The 23,332-nt window shown below is 51.4% G+C and overlaps 1 protein-coding gene and 2 long non-coding RNA genes across 19 annotated transcripts in view; 1 reads left to right on the forward strand and 2 right to left on the reverse strand.

Moving 5' to 3' along the window:
- The first annotated feature begins 5,553 nt into the window (after window positions 1–5,553).
- On the forward strand, window positions 5,554–11,962 carry LOC309868071. The gene is made up of 2 exons (XR_014313494.1): window positions 5,554–6,198; window positions 7,588–11,962. It is a non-coding gene; the product is annotated as an uncharacterized lncRNA (long non-coding RNA).
- Window positions 11,963–12,209: 247 nt separating this feature from the next.
- LOC309868072 lies at window positions 12,210–14,749 on the reverse strand. Its single transcript, XR_014313495.1, has 2 exons — window positions 13,168–14,749; window positions 12,210–12,787 (listed from the first exon to the last, which is right to left on the reverse strand). It is a non-coding gene; the product is annotated as an uncharacterized lncRNA (long non-coding RNA).
- Window positions 14,750–15,269: 520 nt separating this feature from the next.
- The window catches only part of PPP2R5C (protein phosphatase 2 regulatory subunit B'gamma), a 121,585-nt gene continuing 113,522 nt past the window's right edge, over window positions 15,270–23,332 (reverse strand). For 8 of the 17 annotated variants that reach the window (XM_082737487.1, XM_082737478.1, XM_082737489.1 and 5 more), the window contains one exon: window positions 15,270–18,175. In XM_082737487.1, coding sequence (XP_082593613.1) covers window positions 18,044–18,175 — 132 coding nt within the window. In that variant the 3' untranslated portion in view covers window positions 15,270–18,043. Of the gene's footprint in view, window positions 18,176–19,267; window positions 19,386–20,219; window positions 21,390–23,332 lie in introns of those variants that run through there. The other 9 variants (XM_082737485.1, XM_082737479.1, XM_082737491.1 and 6 more) reach the window with 4 other exon arrangements.

The raw sequence follows: 23,332 nt of genomic DNA on the forward strand, positions 1-23,332 counted from the left end.
GGCTGTCAGCGTTGTTGTGGTTTTAAAGATTTTATTTATTTATTTGATAGAGATCACAAGTACGCAGAGAGGCAGGCAGAGAGGGGAAAGCAGGCTCCCCGCTTGAGCAGGGAGCCCGATGCGGGGCTCGATCCCAGGACCCTGGGATCATGACCTGATTGAAGGTCAACTGACCCACCCAGGCACGCTGCATTGTTGTTTTGTTTTTTTAGGCTCCATGCCCAACGTGGGGCTTGAACTCATGACCGTTAAGATCGACTCACCTGCTCTAGTGGCTCAACAAGCCAGGGGCCCTTGTCAATGGGCCTTGTATTGAAAATGGGTGGCTGGGGTCAAATAAGTTCAGGAATCAGTTGGCTAGACAAAGCTTAACCAGTTTCTTCATTCCAGAGCTTCTGAAACGTCCTTCAAATCTTTGGAGGCAGGGGAAGGTACAACATTACCCAAGTCACTTGGCTATGGGGCTCTTTCTTGGGGGAACATCAAAGCCCAGCTCCTGTGGGGCCAGAGATCTATGGTGATACTTGGAGAACACTATCCCAGAACACAGAGCTGTGTGTTTAATAAACATGGCCATGATTACAGGGATTTTTGCTTTTTGGTTTTGTTGTTGTCTTTAAAGTAGCAACTGGGGGCACCTGGGTGGCTCAGTGGGTTAAAGCCTCTGCCTTTGGCTCAGATCATGATCCCAGGATCCTGGGATCGAGCCCCGCATCAGGCTCTCTGCTCCTCTGGGAGCCTGCTTTCTCCTCTCTCTCTCTGCCTGCCTCTCTGCCTGTTTGTGACCTCTGTCTCTCAAATGAATAAATAAAATCTTAAAAAAATAAATAAAGTAGCAACTGGCCCCTCCTCTTTTTTGACCAGTTGGGAGTAGTCGGCGTCTACACACCAGCCTCAACTCGCGGCTTGTCGGAGGACGTATCTGTTAGATGACGGTTTTAGAGGAGTTCTGGCTGCTGTGCTGGCCCTGCAGTAGGGGATGAGAGAGGCCTGGCTCTGATAGGACCCTGGCACTGCCACTACCAGCTGTGTGACCTTGGGTGAGTCCCTTAAGCACTCTGTGCTAAGTTCCACTTCTTAAAATGAAACTAATGAGCCTCCCTGCCCCCGGGGCTGTGTGCAGAGTAAAGGAGATCACGTGCTAAAGCCGCCAGCACCGTGTGTGATCTGTCACAGGCAGCCCTACTAATGCCGCTATTAGTAACCCTGACGGTGACGGTGACGGCACCTGAGTCCCATCTGCACGGATCGCTGATCCCAGGTCTGTGGGGGAAACCAACTCGGGGAACATAAGGCCTCCAAGGGGGCAGTTTCATTTTGTTTTGAAATAGACAGTTTCCCTTGCTGAGGAGTGAAGTCTTGTTTAGTGTACGTGCTGCCGAAGTGAGCACCAGAAGTCTTGTTTAAATGGCATCTTTATTTCTTCCCTTTAAGATTTTATTTATCTGATAGAAAGAGACATAGCGAGAGAAGGAACAAAAGCAGGGGATTGGGAGAGGGAGAAGCAGGCTCCCCGCTGAGCAGAGAGCCCGATGCAGGGCTTGATCCCAGGACCCCTGGATCATGACCTGAGCCCAAGGCAGACGCTTAAGGACTGAATCACCCAGGCGCCCCTATTTCTTTGCTTTATAAAAAACTGTGGCGATGCCTGGGTGGCTCAATGGGTTAAGCCTCTGCCTTCAGCTCAGGTCACGGTCTCAGGGTCCTGGGATGGAGCCCCGCATTGGGCTCTCTGCTCAGCGGGGAGCCTGCTTCCCCCTCTCTGCCTGCCTCTGTGCCAGCTTGTAATGTGTCAAGTAAAATAAATAAATAAATAATCACTTAATAAAACTGGTGAAAAAATACATAAAACTCCTAATTTCTGCCATGTTGAAGTGTGCCTTGCGGCACTGGGGACATCGGCAAGTGCATGCAGCCATCACCGCCATCCGTGTCCAGGATGACTTCATCATTCCAGAAAGAAATTCGTTATCCATTAAACCATAACCTCCCTGCCACTCCCAACCCAAGGGGCGGTTCTGACAAGGGACACTCTGGAGGGTGTGCCTCGTGCAAGGACCCAGCTCCCCACTCAGCTGTCAACCGTCAGGCAAAAAGCCAAAACGCTCGTCCCCACCCCCAGTGGCAGCCCCACCCCCAGCGCTCACTCAGACTTAAAGCCAAGGTAAAGGGAAGCAGTTCTGTGCTGCTTTAACCTCCTCTCTCAAGACAGCACCTTCCGGAAAAAAGTGAGATGGACGACTAAATGTGATATGGTGTCCTTCATGGGATCCTGGCCCAGGATAATTAAGAAAAAGGTAAGAAAATCTGAACTATGGACTCTAGGTAATAATAATGCACCAAGGGGCGTCTGGGTGGCTCAGTCGGTTGAACTTCCAAGACTCTTGACTTCAGCTCAAGTCGTGGTCTCAGGGTTGTGAGGCTGAGCCCTGTGTCGGGCTCTGTGCTCAGTGGGGAGTCTGACTGGGGTTCTCTAAATAAATCAATCTTTTAAAAAAATGTATCAAGGGGCGCCTGGGTGGCTCAGTTGGTTAAGCATCTGCCTTCAGCTCAGGTCAGGATCCCAGGATCCTGGGCTGTGAAAATCCATCTCTGGGCGCATGGTTCCAGCACCCTAATCATGTTTCCAGACCACAGACTTTTGAGACCTGGAGTGCCAGATTTTCCAGACACTGGAGTTGATAATGGAAATACAGTTCCATTTCAGGGCTGGGGACACCAGTGACATGTCAGGTGCCTAGGATGAGGCCTGAGGCCCTTCTCGAGGTGTAGCATAGTCCTCCTGTGACCTCTGGCCTGAACTGTCACCGGGGAGCCTCTGAGAGCACAGGTCTGAGCACTGTTAGGACACACGGCATGGAGATTTCACTCCCACCGGCCATCTAAGCACGTGCACACCCTGAGTGGCAGCCTGGGAACGCAGAAACCCGGACCATGAACTACGCAGAGGAAGATGGGACCACTTGGCCGGGTGGTCTCCATGAAGATCCCACAGCCTACCGCGGCAATCAGGGGTAAGAGAAATCAAGTGGAAGGAAAAGGGCTGCGGCCCTATCTTGGGCAAAGAAGACCGAGATGCCAGTGTGGTTTTGGGAGAGCAGGCATACTGCCTTCCAGTCTCTAGCACGGGGGTGTCCAGCTTGGTTAAGTACAGCAAAACAGCTCATGTGGGGGGCGATGGGGGCTGTCTTAAAACCCCACAATAAGCTTATCTCACTCGGTTAAAATTCCAGTCCCTGCTAAATTTTTCTAAATTTATTTATTTGACAGAGATCATAAGTAGGCAGAAAGTAAGGCAGGGAGGGGGCGGGGCAGAGAAGCAGGATCCCTACGGAGCAGAGCCCCCAATGTGGGGCTCGATCCGAGGACCCTGGGATCACGACCTGAGCCGAAGGCAGAGGCTTTAACCCACTGAGCCACTCAGGCGCCCCTAAATTCCAAGTCCTTTTTGTGGCCACCTGTTACCTCTCATCACCTATCCTCAATCCCACACTCACTGCACTGCAGGCTCCCACCCACCATAGGTCCCTTGCACGTGCGGTGTCCTCACTTCCTTCCAAGTCTCTTTCTCAGTAAGGCCTTCCCTGCCCCTTATGTAAATTTGTTCTCACCTCCCAGACCCTTCTCGGTTCTGTCTTTTGTCCAGTAGGTTTCATCACTTCTAATACAGTATGAATGTTGTTTATCTTGTTTACTGGTCTCTTTCCGGCACTACAAGGCAAGTTCTGGGATGGCAAGGATTTCTACCTCTTTTGCTTAATGCTAGGTCTTTAGCGCCTAGAGTGCCTGGAGCAGCAGGAGTTTGACAGATACTTGCTGAATTGACTCAGTTATGCTGCAGGTGATTCTCTTCAGGCCTCACACATCGCCGCGCTCCCCCCCCCTGCCCCATCAAGTTCTGGCTTCTAGGTTCTTCATTCCCACTGCTTCTCCCCATTTCCTGGCTCTGCCTGAGACCCTCCTATCTCTTGTTAATGGGCTCCAGACACCAGTCAGGAGGGTAGACTGGAAAGCAACCGGCTCCATCCTCCATGGTCACCAATACCTTGAGCAAAAATCAGTGGGGAAAGGGAGTGTCATTAGGGCTTGGGCGACTCTGAATGGCATGGAGAGGCGGTGCTTTCCTTGGCTCACCCACCCTTGCTTCTCAGGGTGGAAAAGCCGCTGGTTGACGGTCTGCAGGCTGGTTAGGCTGATGCCTGGGTTCAACTCTGACTCCTCCACTTCCAGGCTGTGAAGCCTCAGTCAAGTCTCTCCCTGTCGAGACGCCTCCAGTGCACTGCTGACCACTCACTGTTGCTGTCAAGATTCAGTAATATTAGAGGTGCCTGGGTGGCTCAGTTGGTAAAGCATCTGCCTTTGGCTCAGGTCATGATCCCAGGGTCCTGGGATCAAGCCCCGCGTGGGGCTCCCTGCTCAGCAGGGGTGTCTGCTTCTCCCTCTTCCGTTCCCCCTGCTTGTGCTGTCAAATACAAGAAATCTTAAAAAAAAAAAAAAAACAACTTAGTAATGTTAAAAAAGAAACAGGCCCCGAATAGTCACTTGTGCTAAGCCCCCAGTAAGCGACCCAAGGCGTACATCTAACCTAACTGGTCTCAAATAATTTTTTAAGATTTTATTTATTTATTTGAGAGAGAGAGAGATCCCACAAGTAGGCTGAGAGAGGGGGAAGCAGGCTCTCCGCGGAGCAGGGAGCCCAATGCGGGGCTCCATCCCAGGACCCTGGAATCACGACGTGAGCCGAAGGCAGCGGCTTAACTGAGCCACCCGGGACCCCTGACCTCACTGGTCGCAGCCTCTCCAGGAACGTGACCCGATGAACCCAGCCAGACCTGGCAGCATCTACTGAAACTACCCGCTCTCTGCCAGGAACGTCCTTCTCTGGCCCGCGTCCGTCTACCCGGCCCTGCACTGCCCACAGCCGCGGAGCTGCTCCCTCGCCGACCGGCCGCGGCCCGGCCCGGGAACTGTTGAACAGGGCCGGCCTCGTCTTCAGCCTCGCTCCCATGGTCCTACCCGTCCCAGAAGGGAAGCCACGCGGCCCGCCACACAAGCTGGGCTGTCGCGGGCCGCGGGCAGACGCTCTGCTCAACCGCCCGAAGCACCAGCCTTCCGAGACCGCCGGTCCGCCGTTCGGGCCCGGGGTCTGCCTCCCACCGCGGCGCGGGTCCACGCCGCCTCCCGCAGGCCCAGGAGGCGGGCTCTTCACTTAGCCAGTGACCGACCGGCTGGCCTGGGCCCGGCGCCAGGTCTAGGTCTCCAGCCCTCTCCCGCCACGGACGAAACGCGAACGCCGCCGCCGAGGTCATGTGTCCGAGAAGCGGCGCGATCACGTGCTCCCGAAGCACGCTCGGTCACATGATCTCTGAGACCAATCCCTGCAGCCGGAATGGGCGGAGGGGGGACTTGGGACTGGCCCATCCCAGCCAGGGGGCGGGACTTTGCGCGGAGGCGGGGAAGTCTTATTAGTCCCACCCCGCCCACCTGCTACCCGCGTGAATCTCGCTCTCCCGCGAGATTTGGCGTCGGGTTGCGTTCTGTACGGGTCGCCGTTTACCGCGCGGGAGCGGGGCTGTAGCGTTGGAGGGTGAGCCCGGCGCGCCGCTTGCGTCATTTTTCTGAGCCGGCCGTGCGGTTAGGCCGCCTCTCGCTCTGGGAGCTTTGCTGGCCTCCGCCCTTTTGGCTTGTTTCCGGAGCATGGGGCCAATGTCTTGGCGGGGACGCAGGGGCCGCCCACCGTCCTCTTCCCCTGCCTCCGACACTTGTCGCCTCCGTAGACCCCTCCTTGCCGCTCCTGTGGCGAGGCCGCTCTTCTTCCGCACGTTCGTCGGGGCCCGGCTCGTGCTCTTCGCTCTCACGTGTTTTTTATTGTCCAGCCGGACTAGGGGCACTTGGGCCGCGGTCCTTGGCTGGGCTTCTGGGGGCTGGGACCCCCTTCACACTACCTGCAGGGTGGGCTGTGGGTGCCCCTGTTGATGGGGGGGGGTGGCTTTCATCAGATCCCGACGGCGACCCGACGACTCTGACTGCAGCCCGAGCCGATGGCCGTCGCGTGAGGCGGGGCAGGGCAGCAGGTGGGCAGGCGGGAAACAGCCGAGCAAAGATCGGGAGCAGAAACCCGAACGCTTCCGGAGCCTTTCTGGGTCTCAGTTGGTCCCTCTGTGAAGTGTGGAGGTTGGACGCCACCCCTGACTCAAGGTCAGCCTTCCAGGTGGATGAGAATTTGTACGCGATTACCATTACCGCAGGGAGAGGGATGGAGGAAAGGGAGGGCACCGGGGCAGAGGGAGGCAGAGAGCATACGCAAAGGGGACTTGGAAGAGCGGGTCCAAGGGCAGAGCAGGACCCAGAGGCCTGCCCAGGTCAGACGGCCGTCGCTGGATTCAAACCCTGAATTGTACTGCAGGCTGACCTTGGGCAGTTCACCCAGCTCCCTAGGCCTCGGGTTCTGCCTGATACAGAGATCCTAGTAATAATAATAGGTGACACTTTCTTTGGGTTTTAGGTATCTTTTGGGATACCATAGGATGCTGTAACTCAAAAAATACCCATTGGCTTATATACATATAAAATAATTTCTGGAAAGATACACAAGTTGGAGACACGGTTTGCCTCATGGGAATTGAACGGGGTGGCTGACTGGTGTTGTGGGGGAAGGGCACAGAGCATTGGAAGCAAACTTCCTTTTATTGTTCTTTTTGAACTTTGAACAATATGGCAAGTCAGAGAGAGATGTCAGGTCTTCATGTCTTCACCCTGGTCATGGCTGGGTACACATCAGACCTGAAGGCAGAGGGAATATGAGAAGGGCATGTTCCGCATTCCTGGACACCTGAGTTCTAACTACCACCAAAAGGCGCCCTCTGCAAGGCTCACTCCCAGGACCATGGGATCATGACCTGATCTGAAGGCAGATGCTTAACCAGACACCCCACTTTAAAATTTTTTTAAAGATGTATTTAAGAGAGAGAGAGAGAGAACGAGAACAGGGGGAGGGGCAAAGGAGAGGGAGAGAAGAAAACTCCCCAATGAATGGAGAGCATGACATGGGGCTTGATCTCATGACCCTGAGATCATGATCTGAGCTGTTATCAAAAGTTGAACACTTAACCAAATGAGCCACCCAGGTTCCCAGTTATTTAGCTTTTTATGTTGGAAATTTAAGTTACTTAAGTATTTTTGATATGGATTTTGAATGCTATGAATTTACTTCTGATTACAACGTTGGCTGCATCCAATTGATTCTGATATGTCATAGTTTTGTTACTATAATTTTTAGAAATGCTGCATCAAATTTACAGTCTCTTGAGTTACTGAGTGGCTTAAAAATTTCTATGTGGAAAGACCTTTGAGGAAATTTTGTTCTTAATTTCAAGTTTTGTCACATGGTGATCAGGGTAGCATTGCATTATTCTGTTTGGAATTTCAGATTTTTGTGGCATAGTATATGATCAATTTTCATAAATGTTGTATGTGAACTTGAAAAGCAGTCCTCTGTGGTTTAAAGACTAGAGTTTAGGGGTACCTAAGGTTTTTTTTTTGTTTTTTTTTTCCTTTCCTTTAAGATTTTATTTATTTATTTGACAGAGAGAGCAAGTGAGCATAAGCGGGGGAGCTGCAGACAGTGGGAGAGGGAGAAGCAGGCTTCCCGTGGAGTAGGAAACCTGATGCAGGGCTTGATCCAATGACTCCGGAATCATGATCTGAGCTGGAGGCAGACACTAAACCAACTGAGCCACGCAGGTGCCCCTAAATACATACAATCTTTAAAAAAAGTTAATAAAGACTAGAGTTTAATGTCCACCTGCACTATCCACCTTATTATTTTATTTAGATCTTCTTTCCTTCTTTTTTTTGCCTCATTTGGTCTTGGCAATGCTCGGTCCCAGCCTGGACAACCCAATCCAAGCAGCAGCGCGGACTTCATAACCATGGGGGTTCTGTGCCTCTCAGCCACCATAGTTCCCTTGCCTGTGACCCCCATCCTCAGCTCACATTCCACTTGAGGGACTTAAGTGTCAGCTGCCACCTCTAATCTTACTGACCCCCTGTGCAGAATTCTTTCATACCTTCTTCCTGCCTCTAGGCTGAAGTCCAAATCCCTTAAAAGAATTGGTGGGCTTTAGTAACCCAGCCCTAGAGAAGGCTGCAGCCTCATTTCATGGCCACTCTCCCTGGCCTCTCTCATGCCTCCCCCATCCATGGATCTCTGTGTGCGTCCCTTTGCTTGGAACATCCCTCACTCTCATGGAGGGAGCCCAGGGGAAGCCCTGCCCCCCATTACTCTGCCCACTCCCTGTCATGATACTCCTAGCTGAGCTTGATTTGTTGGGCTGTTCTGGTTACACAGAAGCAAGGATGTCTGTTGCTTATCAGCACCATCATGTTGAGCACGCAAATGTTGCAATGGGCAAGTATCCTCTCCCCTACAGCCCTTTCTGCTGTAGGCACATGGCCAGTCCCTGGTGTGTGTCCTAGCCCCGTGCACCCTCACCCACCTAACCAGTGAGCAAAGGACTCTGTTGTGTGGGGATGGAGCTGAGCACTGGGAACACAATGAAAAAGCAGCCGAGGTCCCCGTCTACTGGCAGAGGCACTCAACTAAGCAGCAACTCGAATTACAGCTTGTATCAGGGCTCAGAAGGAAACGAGTTCCCAATTTTGACAGGGTGTTCAGAGAAGGTCTCTCTGAAGAGAAAACACTGACGTTTACATATGCAGGAGAGAAAAAAGTCAGCCATGCTACTCTGGGGATGGGGTCAGCAATGATGGCTGGTGCAAAGGCCCTGAGGTGGGAAAGAGGTGAGAAAGGGAGGCCAGTGACAGAACACGTGGGACATGGGCCAGAGGCGGCAGATGTTGACAGGAGTCAGATCAGAGAGACCCTGGAGCCTCTGGGAAGGAGATCAGGCTTCATCTGAGTGCCATGGTAAGCCATTCAAGGGGTTTAAACAAGAGGGTAATGAGATTACTGTTTTGAGATGCTCCGGAGAGAGGGCTCTCATGCCATTAAGGGAAGGGCGGGAGCAAAGCTGGGGCAGGGCTGGTAGAGAGATGTGTCCCGATGTGGGGAAGACTCCAGGCTGGGTTTCTGGTGTGGCCGTGTGGGTGGGCTGTGCCCCACCAGATGCAGGGCAGGGCTGGCGAGGCAGGTGGGAGTGGCCGGTCATGCCTGCCCGGATCCTGAGTGCCATGGGTGTCAAGGTCATCCCAGGCACCCTGAAGCCCCAGTGTCCACAGGTCCAGACATCTGTTCATTGGAATTCTGTCCTCATTTAGGTCAGCTCTTCACTCTGGGAGGCTGGGTTTCATTTTGATTTTTTTTTTTTTTTTTTTTTTTTTGTACTCAAGTTTTATAAGGTCAACTGGTGGAACATATGGGCACTTTTCTTTTTGTTTATTTATTTGACAGAGATCACAAGTACGCAGAGAGGCAGACGGGGGCGGGGGGAAGCAGGCTCCCTGCCAAGCAGAGCGCCTGATGCGGGGCTCCATCCCAGGACCCTGAGATCATGACCTGAGCCAAAGGCAGAGGCTTAACCCAGTGAGCCACCCAGGCACCCCCACTTTTTTTTTTTTTTTTTTTTTTAAGACAGAAAATGTGTGGCCATGGATGACTGAGCGTTTCTGGTCCATCCTCTACAACAGACTGAAAATGATTCCAACGGCTTTTTCCAAGTGTTCTGAGAAACTCAGGTTTTGATATGGGAAAATTTTCCTATTCGGGAAATATCTGAATTTTTACTTAGCAAAGTGAAAATGTTCCCATAAGAGGCTATCTATGTCAAATAAATCTTTTGAATATTCAATTCCTAGAGACATTTAAAAGAATTCCACAACCTAGAAAGAATGCAGAAAGGACTGCCCCTAAGTCCAGGACTCTGAGGTCTGATTAAACACGTCCAACTCGGGGCTCCTGGGTGGCTCGGTGGGTTGAGCATCAAACTCTTGGTCTCACCTCAGGTCATGACCTCAGGGGCGTGAGACGGAGCTGGTATCCGGCTCCATGTTGTGTGTGGAGTCTGCTTAAGAGTCTCCCTCCCTCTCCCTGTGCCCCTCCCCCTGCTCATGCTCTCACTCTCTCAAATAAATAAAATCTTGGGGAAAAAAGCCCCCCAAACCTCAAAACTCCATGTCCAACCAGCTGGGTTGTAGCACTCCCTAGTGAGGGGCTTTTTTCTCTGAGCTGACTTCATTTTCTGTAAAACAAGGGCTTTGAGGTAGACCAGGGTTTTCAGAATTCTGGATTTCACAGGTCAGGAGGCCAATCACTATTGTTGTATTATTAACACTTTCTGGGGGGGGGCACTGTATTGCCAACTGTTTTCAAGTATGGAATTATAAAAGAAACTGCTATGAACATTTACCAGTTTGGGAAGGTAGAGTTTAGAACCCAAAGAGGAGGGAAAGTATGTTCAATAAAGGAAAAGGCTTTAACGCCATTCATTTCCCGAGGGACCGGCCTCCGTTGGTCGTTTCTCATGCCGAGATGAGGACGTGGAGGCACTGCCGTGCTCAGCACTAGTGTGCAGACTGGTGATGGGGGTGTGAGTCTGGCCAGCAGAGATCTGACACCGGGCCCAGCGTCACTTAGCTGGAGACTGGGTCTCACCTTGGGACCACATTGGCCCCCGGGGCTGGGAGATGCGGGTTCCATCCAGGCTCTGCTCTATGCTGCTGGAGCCTCCTCACCGATGCTGTGCCTGCTGGGACCTAAAGTCATGCCAGTGTCCAGGCTGGAGAAAATGCTAGAAGGAGAAGACGCCAGTGACTGTTAATTGACTCCATTCTAGTTTGGGGAGGGGCCCATGGTATCCATCATGCTGTGAGTAGGATCGAGATTCCTGCCTTCCAGAGACTTTGCCGGGCCCTGACGTTGCTGGTACCCGGGGCCAGTGGAGCAGTGAACGTGCCCGAACGTGAGGTATGGCTCCCCTGTTTACTTCCCTTTGACACTGAATACGAGTCACCTCTTAGCCACTTCAAGGTACTGAGTGGCTCCCCCCAGGGCTGCCGAGAGCAGCGCATATGTTTTAGGGTCTGTTCTTTTTCCACCAGCAGGTTGCTAGCCTTATCTCCGAATCCTCTACCTTCTCAGTGGGTTAACGGGCCCCTCCTCTGGCTGGCTGCCCATGGTTGCATGTGGCTGTGCCCCTGCCGGCCGTGACCTTGGCTGTGAGTGAACCTCTCCGCACTTACAGCTCCCTGCCTGCGAGGACTGTGGTGTGATGAAGGGATCCCCCTTGCCCCAGGAGAGGGTTGGCTATTGCCCCAGCTCCTGGCAGGCCGACCCGAGCCCTGGGGAAGTCCTGCCAGATGGCGCTTTTTGTCTCCCTGGGGCCTTAAGGCCACGCCCCCGTCCGCAGTAACATCAGGATCTGGGGTGTGGTTGTGGACTGCACTGTCAGCCCAGCATCTGGAGTCCCCTGCAAGTGTGACTGGTCCCCCTGAAACCCCGGACACCCAGACTCTTCTCTGGGCTTTTCCCTGGTTGGCCCCACGCATGTGGAGCTGCTGGCAGGAGGAGTGACCTTAGGGAGAGGGCAAGAGGGCCCTGCCCGAGGCGGCCTTTCCTCTTGCTGACCTTAACCTGTGTCCCTGGCGGTCATAAAGGGTGACCAGGGTACAGCAGTTTTGCTTCCTTCTGGGTCCTTCCAGGGAGTTACTGCACCCATAGTGGTCTTGGGGACGTCCCCCACAAGAAAGCAGCCCTTCGGCCATCACTGTTGGCGCCTGCAGGCGCTCGTAAGCCCATTCCTCTGTCTGTCCTGCTGGTTGGCCCTGACCTGCTCTCTCTCGCGCTGGGGCTTCACTCACGGGTCACTCCACGTGGCAGGCTTTTTATTCTGGTCTTTTTGAAACTCGTGAGGACATGATTCAGGAAGAAGCAACTTCTGGCTCTCCTAGCACAAACTTATGCCACAGAATCATCTGGGTTTTGACAACATCAAACAAAAGAAAACAATTCATGGAATGATAGGACTTTTTTTTTTTTTTTAAAGATTTTACTTATGTAGGGGCGCCTGGGTGGTTCAGTCGGTTAAGCGGCTGCCTTCGGCTCAGGTCATGATCTCAGGGTCCTGGGATTGAGTCCCATGTTGGGCTCTCTGCTCAGCAGGGAGCCTGCTTCCCCCTCTCTCTCTCTCTGCCTGCCTGTCTACTGTGATCTCTCTCTGTCAAATACATAAATAAAATCTTTAAAAAAAAAAAAAGATTTTACTTATGTATTTGACAGAGATCACAAGTAGGCAGAGAGGCAGGCAGTGTGGGCCCAAATGTGGGGCGTGATCCTAGACCCTGAGATCATGACCTGAGCCGAAGGCAGCGGCTTTAACCCCCCGAACCCCCCAGGCGCCCCACGGAGCGGCAGGACTTAGAGATGCCATTTGTTTTTCAGCTCGAGAGCAGCCAGTGAATGTGGCCTCGGGAGTCGGCCTGGGTTTTGTGCCTGGCGTGCCGGCTTGCGAGAGGCCCGGCCTCAGGATCTCTTCTTGCTCAGGAGGATCCCTGCTCTGGTGGCCGAGCCTCAGGTGGCATGCTCACCCTGGGCTGACTTCATGACCGAGGACCCGCTTTTCGTAAGGTCGAAAGCCCTCTCCTTTGGCGTGTGGGGAAGGTACGCTCCTCCGCCGAGTGTTAGCGGCACGAGGGGCTCCAGGAGAAAACCCCGGAGGAAAGGGGCCGTCGCCGGTTACCAGGTGCCCTCACATCCACATGCCACTGGAGGCCGAGTTCTCCAAGACGCATTTTGGAGACAGTAACAAAGGCGCTGGTGAGGTGACCGCACCTGAGCAAGGCGGACAGGGAACCTTAGGGTTGACCCCTCAGCGTGACGCTTTAAGTGCCCAGGCCCCCCAGCACCCCCAGGGACCCCCAGCCCAACTCTGTGCGTGGTGCCGGCGTGAGCGGGTCGGGGTGCACATGTGGGAGGGACAGGGAGAGACCTCCATGAGTCGCCTCCGGGACCAGACCCGCCGCATAGAAGGGGTTTCCTGAACGTGCCTGATTCCAGGGGTTCCTCGAAGCTCTGTGGGCGCCCTGCTCGCTGTTGCTCCCCAGACAATGGTGTGTTCACCCGAGTGTCTCTCACTGGCTGTTCTCACTACAGGAACCAGGGTGGCTTTCTTTGGGGTCATGAAGCTGGAGGTGGAGGTTAACTAGACTTACTGTGGTCATTTCACAAGACTGCGTGCGTGCGCTGTGCCTGGGACTGACCCCCCGCTGAGTGCCGAGGGCAACTCAGGAAAACTGGAAAAAAAAAAAAAAAAAAAAGACGGGTCAGAAAATTCCTGTGACTGACTAGTCATCGGTTCTGTGTCAACCTATAAAATAAACCACGAAGCTGAGTTCAGCTCCAGCTGAAATTTAGCGAGCTGTTTCTAACGGCCCGCAGGAGGAAACCAGGCCATGTTTCCCCTGATCAGAAGAAAGATCAATTCGGGGGGCTCCTGGGTGGCTCAGGTCATGGTTCCCGGGTCCTGGGACCGAGTCCCACGTCGGGTTCCCCGCGCAGTGGGGAGTCGGCTTCTCTTCCGCTCTCCCTCTGTCCATCCTCACTGCTCGTCCTGTCTTTCAAATAAATAAAATCTTAAAAAAAAGATGAATTAGAGATTCTTTCCTCCACTCCCGCAAAGTGCCGTGCGATTTCCGTCACGCTGTTGTAGAAAGCAGAGACCCGAGCCCGCGGGCCAGAGCGGGGCTGTCGCCTCGGCACAGAGACCCGAGCCCGCGGGCCAGAGCGGGGCCGTCGCCCCTACTCCTCCCATCTCCTTCTCTAAAAAAGTCAGTCTTTGTGGGTTTCAAAACTTTGGATCGTGGAGCCCACTTTTCCCCCAAGTGAACTCTTACGTAAAAGCACGTGTATTATCAAAGGGCAGCGGAGGTTCTGACACGTTTCCAGGTTCCCAGGGTGACACGAGGAAGCTGCCGAGGGCCACAGCTCACGAGCGGGAGGTCTCCGAAGGGCTGAAGCTGGAGAACGTGTCGGAGTTTCCTGACTCGGAAACCATGGCGAACCCTAAGCTTATGGAAGCAGCTTCTGCAGCGTGTGTGAGGGCCGCGGGGCGGGCTGGTTTGCCAGTTCCTCCAGTTCCAGAAGCCCTCCGGCTTGTTGGCGGCCCCCTCCCCCGCGGGACCCAGGTGTTCCTCCAGTGTGACAAGGGGAGGGGGGCGAGCGGGGGGTCCGAGGCCACGATGCATGGGCTGAAAGCTGGCCCCACTCGGTACTTCTGTGACCTCGGGCAAGTGACTTGCCCTCTGCGTGCCCGGCCTCACCCGTCAAGGAGGGGACCCGCAGCAGAGGCTCCTGGGGGCGTGAGGACCGAGCGGGCCCGCGCCGCCTCCAGCGGCCCCCGCGGCAGGTGCTGCTTGCGGAAAGAGGCACAGAGCGGGGTCCACCTGCCAGCCTGACATAGGAGCCGTGCGACACTGGGCTTGGGGTGTGCGTCCACCTCCTGAGTTCCCTCAGATGTCCCTGACCCACAGATGCTACCAGACACGGCGCTTCCCCGATTCCAGGATGGGAGGCAAGGGACGCCTGGTCCGAGGTCACGGCCAGCTCCTAGTGGCGCCGCATTTAGGGTGTCCTGCATGAAGTGGGGTATGTGTGGCTCTCCGAACTGCCCCACGGAGTGACCATGGGCTCAGACCTGCCACCCGCCCCAGCTCCAGAGCCACGTGTCCCTTACTCCCCCGCCAAGAGAAGGGCCTTGGGAGACCACGGGACGGAGACGGGTACGGAGGTGCACAGGTCACCTCTTGCCTGCTGGAATGTCGACCCAGCGTGGTGGCCAAGGACATGGGCGGCTTGTGGCAATGGCTCAAGGGGACACCCTGAGTCTTGGCCTCCTTTGTTGACTTTTCGCTCACAGCCTCAGCGATTCTGAGGTTCCCCATCAGGAACGGGGTGGGTGGGCTGAGACCCTGGATTCAGATTCCCTATGATTCTACTCTGTCTGCAAGACACCGGTTTCTTTTCAAGAATCATTTTAAGCTTTGTGATTTGGGCTCAGATAATTCCATTTCTATAAATTGTGCTCTGACTCACGTTTGCCTCCTCAAAGATGAGTGGGGGCGGAGAAAGGCACCTCTACTTTATTCCCCGAGGGAGGTGAGCCACGATCTCACGGAGCGGGCCAGGGACGCTGGGCTGGGGCCTCTGACCGGGAGACGGGGAGCAGAGGATGTCCTCTTGCCCGAGGGGAGGCCTGCTAACCCGCCAGGCCCGGCTGGCCCGACACCACGGCTAAATTTAGTTTCATGATGAGCAATAAAATTCACATGTTCTTTATTCAGTCCATATAATACACCATTTTTAGAGGTTTTTTTTTTTTTTTTTAAATTGGATAAAAGAGCATATTAAATGGCACGTGTATGAAGTTTTCTCTTCATAAACAATGTCAGAACAAAAAGTCTTGAATTACAAAATGTTAAAAAATATGTAGGTACTTAACATTTCACTAGAGCGTAAAGTTACAGATATCCTCTAAAGAAAAATAATTGTGCCACTTACCTATTTTTGCTGTTTCTATGAACTTTTTTATTCTGTACATAGGACATTTTGTACAAAATATGAAGTCTACATTTTTATTACTTGTTACCATAAAACAAAGATACAATGTATGTACAATATTAAAAGGAAGCTGTACTAAAGCCACACTAAAAAGACACTCGGAATAGTGACATTTCTGATGTACAGATACATTTTGGAAAGAGTGAAGATGCCGAACGCAGAACTTTATGAAGAAAAACAGTCACCGGTTTATTTTCAATGTAGTACTTTTTGAAATCAGTTTGGTACAGAATAAACAGTGTATCTATATAATAATATATAAGTTGAACAATTAGCACAGGGAATCTGAGTACTAACTAGGAAAACTTTAATAGGCCAAAATATTAAATAATAGTCTTGTCAAAGAAAATTAGTCTCTCTCAAAACTCCCCCCCACCCCTTTTTGGTGAATGTTTGTCTTCAATAAAGAGCAGAAATAAAACCTAGACAAAAAGGTGTTCTTACAGGCTGAGCTTTATATAGTCACCCAAATTGTGGATATTTTGCTTTTTACCTAGGGCAGAAGAGAGTCTTCCTAGAACCCTCTCTCACACACATACTGAACATCCAAAATCAAGGATATTTGAGAATCTATCAGCTAAAGACGGAAGTTCAAACAATGGTATATCAAAATACAGAAGACGCTGCTTTATACAATAAAAAGCACCCTCTTTCCTTCAAAAGGAAAAGGCATCTAAGCTTTTTTTTAAATTATAGATTTCATAATGGTAAAATGGATAGATTACTTGTCAAGTTTCTCAGGAAGTGTTTCTTCTCGAAAAGTGGCCTTTCCCACTTTCAGCTGGGGCAATCTTTTTAGTTAGTACTTGACTTGGCTCCTAGCCCAGACCCCCCCACCCCCCCATGACCTTCCTCCAGGGACACAAGGAAATCAACATCGTGTGTGGACGTAAGTGACACCAGGGGCAGCAGGCACCACGGCCGGGGGACCGTGTCTGCTTTCCACAACGTTTCCGTGGACACCCGAGACCTCGATTAAAATAAAAGAAGCCATGTTTTATCTTTTTATGCATCAAGACATTTAACATGAACTTAATCTCGTCTTATACCAGAGACAAGAGAAACTAGAGTCATTTGTTCAGAATAGGGACGCGTCTCCAACAGCTCTCAAGCAGGATAAATAAGTCAAAACACGAGCCACCCTGAGAGAGATACAGAGCAGACGAAGCGCTAAGGGTAGAGGTTTTTCTCCTCGTGCTATTCCATTCCAAACAAAAAGCTAGACACATGCAAGGAAGTCCGTGAAATTTAATAGCAGCATTTGAAGACCAATGAGGACTTAGACGCTGTATGTCCCTCATGAGGTGTTTATAATGTGTGCTCGGTTCCCCTGGACAGGGTCACAGTAAGCCCTCACACCGCCGCCGCTGCTGCCCACTGGCGCTTGGGGACCACATCCCGGTAGCCAGGGGACACCAGGGCGGCGCCCTGCACGGACCGGGGCACTCTTGTTACTTTCCGCCCAGAGGCAGGCTGCAGCTCGTGATGGGCCAAGATCTGGCCCGACTCAAGATGATCTCGTTCTGACCTTTTATAAAATGTAGAAAATGGATTCTCAGAGATGATACCTTTATTAATTCTAGAGCCTTGTGAAAGGGCAACTATGTTTAGACAAAATAAAAGTCTGCAAACAAACCAAAAAAAAAGGGGGTGGGGAACACAACATTTGAAAATTCCAATTCCAGTCAAGGTAGGCAGAGAAAGCTCTCTTTTAAGGTAAGTTTCTTCTGTGAGCTGAACTCCTGGGGTCCCTGGTGCTGGGCCCCAGGCTTGGAAATATGGCTTTAGCAGTACCCAAAAGAAGTGACAGTGCACAGATGTCACCCATCAAAGGAAAGAGACACCATCTGAAAACACGGTGGCCGAGGATTGTCATGTCACTTTTCTCAGTAAGTCATGTTAGAACGAGGACAGCAAATAGCCATCTCAGTGAGATAAAAAGAAAGGAATAAAAAGAAAGAGAGGAGGAGAGAAAGAGAGAGAGAGAGAGAGAGAGAGAAGCTACTGGCGTTAACAATCACAGAGAAACAACGGAAAAGGTTTGTAGAGTCTTCAGAAATAGGTAATACTTTTTTAAAGTGTTCCTTTGATTTGCAGAACAGTGATATTACCATAGAACCACTTGTATAAATGATCACGAATTCCGGGTGGGTAGAATGTGAAGAGGATGACCAGGGTGCTCTCCTTAGCTCTGATTTTGGGAAACAGTCTTAATGGGGGCTGCGCCGGGGCTGGGCCCACTCGCGGGGGACGTGGCCGGCAGCCCTCGGCTCTGCCGACCCATCCGAGAAGCCACCATTGTTTGAACTCCTAATCTCGAGCTGAGGCAGAAGTGCATTATTGCCTACAGAACGGGGTCGAAGAAAGCTCTGACTCTGAGTGTAACTGATTTGTATGGCACAAAAAGGATGTACTTTCTACAGAATCCGGGAAAGAACAGGCACCCCCAGGCCGCAGCGGTCCTCCGGGGGGCTAGCGCCCGTCCTGGGAGACCAGCTCGTCAGCTCTGCAGTGAGCCTCCAAGGCGTTCTTGGTGTGGCGGTCCTGAGGCAGCTCGGACTTGCGGCGCACGACAGGCCGGTCCTTCTTCAGATCTTTCTGTGCCTGGAATTACAAAGGCAGTGGCGTTGGCTACGAGTGAAGCCATCAGAGGATGGAGCTCATGTCTGCATGCTAAGTCAAAGGGCAGCCATAAGCCGGGTGCCCAGCACCCACATTGTAAGGCCGACAGAGGAACAAGCACCCCAAACTGGGTGCAGCCACCGGCAGTGACCTAGCAGCTAGTGGGAAGGGTGGTGTGCACAAAACACTGGCAGTCTGGGTTCCTAGAAAAGTGCAGTTCCGTACCCAGTACTCGGTACCTCTGTTTTTTGCAAGTTCACCAGTTCTAGGAAATGTCCTCAGTAGCAAAACCCCACTGCAGCAAACGCTACTGAAGGCATCTCTGTGCCCACGGCCATTACAGAAGCCGTTCGGAAAGTGGAAATTTCCTCTGGAGGGAAATAAAAAGAATGAATGAAAACCACATTGAAACTGGATTTAAAGAAAAGGTCCAAAACGTCTATTCAATTTGAAAAAAAGGTCCTTAGAGTAAAAGAGGCATTATGTGGGTCACTTTGGGGAACAAACCCGCTAGAACTTCAAAAAAACGATACTTAATTATGCACATAAAACTTTCTAGTATTAAGGATAGGAAATAAAAGATTCCCTCCCCCACAACATTGTCTTTCTGAAGTTTAGGACATTGTGGTTTTACTTAAAAAACACACACAAAAAAGAATCCTGGTTTTGCACAAGGATTTAGAGAACTGCGTCTGCTATGGAAGCGGGGTGGTGGTTGCTGATACAGGGTGTTTATACTGAAGGCACCCGTTCCCGTAAGTAAAAGGTGAACACGTCAGTCGGTTTTGGGGCAGGGCCAGGGCATCCGTACCAGTGTTTCTGAAACAAGACAAGCCACAAAAATCATCTGAACACAGCATAGGCACCAGAGGACTGCCAATTAGCTGTACACTTCAGCCAGAAGCAAGTGCTTCTGCTTGGCGTCTCCATCGACAAGACAGACTTTAAAGAGGATGTACTGACTTCTGTGGTTGTGAACAAAAGCCTTATCAGAGAAAATTCATTTCAAGTCAATTGTCTGACAACTAAAGGGACAACACCACAGCCACCTCTCAGAGTCTGGGGATATCTAACCTCTGCGTAAAGTACACTTCTGGCTTTTAGAAGCAATTCCAGAACCCACAGAAGCCAAACGTGGAAAGTTCACGTTTTTGCAGAGCTAAGTATTTCTCAGGGTTCTTTGCAGATTTATCTGTGGAAAAGGCAGGGACATCAAGGTTTAGAAAGAGCCTTGTGTGATGTTCTGGGAATATTTCTAGAAACGTGATGTGAATATTCACACTCATTTACGGGAGAGGTGGGAGTCTGGCTTTTTGCCCCTGGAGGTTAGTGCTCGCGGCTTCAGGAGAAGCACCCCCATCGGGGAGCTGTGAGGGGCACAGCGCCGGGCGTGTTTGCTTTTGGCCCACAAGGAACCCAAGAGGGAACAATTCTACCCTGAAAACAAAGCCAAGCAAAGCCAAGCCAAACCCAGACGTTTACAGACTCGGTATAGTTCACCCCCGCTGAAACAGGCATTCCGAAGAGAAGAAACATGTGAGCAGAAAAAAGGCCACGGTCGAAACTGGGGAACTGGAACCAGAAGTGCAAATGCAGAGAACACACAAGCCCTGGGAGCATCTGCGAGGACCGTGGGCCGGACGCGCCGGGCTTCCTGCGCCGGCATCTCAGACTGGGTGTCAGGCAGGGCGTGGCAAGAGGAGAAAGATCAGAAAGACAGCAGGCGGGGAAGGACGACAGGGCGTGCGCACGGTCACCCCGAAGGGGCAGGCTGGGGGGGGGGTGTGTGGGCCGTGGGCGGACGCGGTAAGCAGGTGGAGCGTGAGGCACGGCCTCCGTCTACCGCGTGCGGGCAGATCTACGAGGCTTGAGTTTCCATATAGGAAGTGGGAGCAGGACACGAAGGTGGCGAACATAATCCTCCATGTTTTTACTACGCGGCCGAGGACACAGCTAACCCCCAAATGTCTCAAGGGACCCGTTTCGTCTTCATCAGCTGGGATGACAGGGAGGAAAGGGAGAGCACCTCCTGGGCACGGCACTGTTTGTCCTCTTGTCCTCAGCACACAAGCCTTACACACTCTACGTTTGGAGGAAGGAGTACCTTCACTGCCCGCCTCTCCGTCTCTCTACACCTTCCTGATCTGCGTGCTCGACACTGCTTTTCTCCCGACCGACTGTTAGAAATGAGAATTGTTAACATTTTAAACGTCTCCGGTATAAATGTCATTCACATGAAATTTACTACTCCTCTTTGGATGTTCCATGGAGGGTTAGACAAGCTCCTCCCTCTCCCCCCAAATAAAAATGCAAATCATGGTTCTGACAGGTCAATACCTAATTTCTCCCCAGAATTCCGACCAACCGCACCCCACCTCCTGCCTCCTCTGCCATCGACCTCGCCCATGTGTCCCATCCTGGCCAACATTCAAGTCATTTTAAAGAAATGTGGAATTATTTTGGGAAAATAAAATTAGCCAGAGATACAATTAAAAGGGCCCTGAAAATACTCAGACTTTAATTTTTAGCGATAACTTTTTATGTGATTTGGTCTCCAAATTGTGCACAAGTTCTCCTGCATCGAGGTATTTTTCTCTTTGCTTTAACGATGGTGTTTTGAGATTTTCAGGATACAGGACTCCAACATTTTTCAAATTCAGGAGAGTCTATTATATCAAATATTATACCTACGAGACTGCACTAGAAATACCTTCACCTGGTTGGCTTGAAATGGGACGGGATTCAATGGACTCACAAAAATCCGTAACAAGCCCTAAAATCAGATGGTATTAGTCTTCCAGTTCTTTTCTTTTTCCAAGTTGTTTGGCTATTCTGGGTCCTTTGTGTTGCCATGTGGATGTTAGAATCCGTATGTCATTAAAAAAAAAAGTATGCTGGGGTTCTGATTGAGATCACATTAATTTGGGGAGAACGGGTGTTTTTTTTTTGTTTTTTTTAAAGATTTTTATTTATTTATTTGACAGAGATCACAAGCAGACAGAGAGGCAGCCAGAGGGAGAGGAGGAAGCAGGCTCCCCGCTGAGCAGAGAGCCCGATGCGGGGCTCAATCCTAGGACCCTGAGATCATGACCTGCGCCGAAGGCAGAGGCTTAACCCGAGGAACCACCCAGGCACCCCTGAGAACGGGTGTTTTAATGCCATTGAGTCTTCAACTCAGGAGCGTGATCGTAGAGATCTAAGAAAAAATTATGCAGAAAAGTTAGTTACATCACCTTGTAAGAGTCACGGAAACACACACGCTACAGGAGTTCTCCAGGAACCACTTGTCTGCCTCGGGTCAGTCAGAACCAGGTGGGTGCATGAGTAGAGACCGAGCCTTTTGCATTCCGGGGAAGGACGCACACCACCGAGGGCACAGGACGGATCAACCAGGGCCATTTCCCCACTCACGATGAGAATGCTATTTCGATTTGCCTTCTGGATCAAATACTTGATTCCTCATAGAGGAATCATAAATAAGACCACAATCTACGTGTTCTTTACGTTCTGGACATAGGCCGTTCTTTTCCTAGCATCGATTATGACCTGCAGCAGGTCAAGGACGGACTAACCCCCACAATTAATGTGTCAGAACTGGCTTATAAACCGTCAGCTTCCTGTCCTCTACTGAAAGGTCTACATGACTTAAAAACTAAGGTGGTGGGCGCCTGGGTGGCTCAGTGGTCAAGCGTCTGCCTTCGGCTCAGGTCATGATCCCAGGGTCCTGCATCGGGCTCCCAGCTCCATGGGGAGTCTGCTTCTCTCTCTGACCTTCTCCCCGCTCATACCCTCTCTCTCTCAATAATAAATAAATAAAAAAAAAATCTTAATAAATAAATAAATAAATAAATCCTTAAACAAAACAAAACACACAACACAACAAAAAAACCCTCTAGGGCGCCTGGGTGGCTCAGTGGGTTAAGCCGCTGCCTTCGGCTCAGGTCATGATCTCAGGGTCCTGGGATCGAGTCCCACATCGGGCTCTCTGCTCAGCAGGGAGCCTGCTTCCGTCTCTCTCTCTGCCTGCCTCTCCGTCTACTTGTGATCTCTCTCTGTCAAATAAATAAATAAAATCTTTAAAAAACAAAAACAAACAAACAAAAAAAAACCCTCTAATGTTGTCCCAGATTCCAGGGCAGCGCTCGCAGTACAAGGGGTGCTGCTTTGATATCTGTGTCTGTAAGCACTAGGCGAGCTCTCATGTCTTTAGTACTTAGTACACTTCAAGCCACAAAATCAAAATGGCAATTTAAAAAATGACCTCAAATTCCTCTTCCAGTTAAAAAAAAGTGAAGCAGGAAAATGAATGTCCCCCCAGGGAGGACAGAGAAAAATGGGGATTTTTGAGATGTTTTAATTACATCTGTTCACGGCTAACAATTATGGACTCCAACTGAACTAAGTCAAAATAAGTCACTGACATCCACTAGGCGTTTACGGAGATCCCCCACCGTATTTCTGGTACTGAAGTTTTGTTCTTCTGCTAAGGCTGGGAGCTGGCTGGGCAAGAAGGGGCACGTGCGTGGTGGTCACTGCAGCTGCCTCCCTGCGCAGCCTTGTGCAAACGACTCTGGACCGATGCCGCCCGGTTGGGAAAACAAAACAAAACAAAACATGTTCCAATATGGAACTCCAAATTCCCTAGTAGCCACGTTAAAAAAGTAAAAAGCAATAGGTGAAATGAATTTTAACAGCATTTCAAAATTTAACCCAATATATCCAAAAGGCTGTCATTTCAACATATAAGCAAGAGTAAAAAATTATGAATGAGATGCTTTTGCGTTCGCTTCTTCCTGTCAAGCCTGGGGGTTCCTGTGCTCTGGGCTGTCAGCGCAGCTCGGTGCAGATGGCCACGCTGTGAGGGCTCAGCAGCCCCATGGGGCTCGCGGCCACGAGTAAGGACAGCGTGGTCTGGGCGGTGGCGGGCCTGCGCTCTTGCTGACGCCCCATCCCGTCTGATCAAATGGGGAGTGAAATCTGCCCGAGTTAAAACCTCTGCTCAAGTGAGTTGTGAACAACATGAGCATTGGTACTCCGCCTGCGTCCAGCCACCCTGGCCTCGGGCCCTTCGGAATCTTAGCGCCGGCTGGCGTCAGGGATCCTCAAGGTTCCCGAATCAGGAAGGCCCCGCCCCCCAGA

This window comes from Mustela nivalis (assembly GCF_964662115.1).
Source record: "Mustela nivalis genome assembly, chromosome: 6".
NCBI lineage: Eukaryota > Metazoa > Chordata > Mammalia > Carnivora > Mustelidae > Mustela > Mustela nivalis.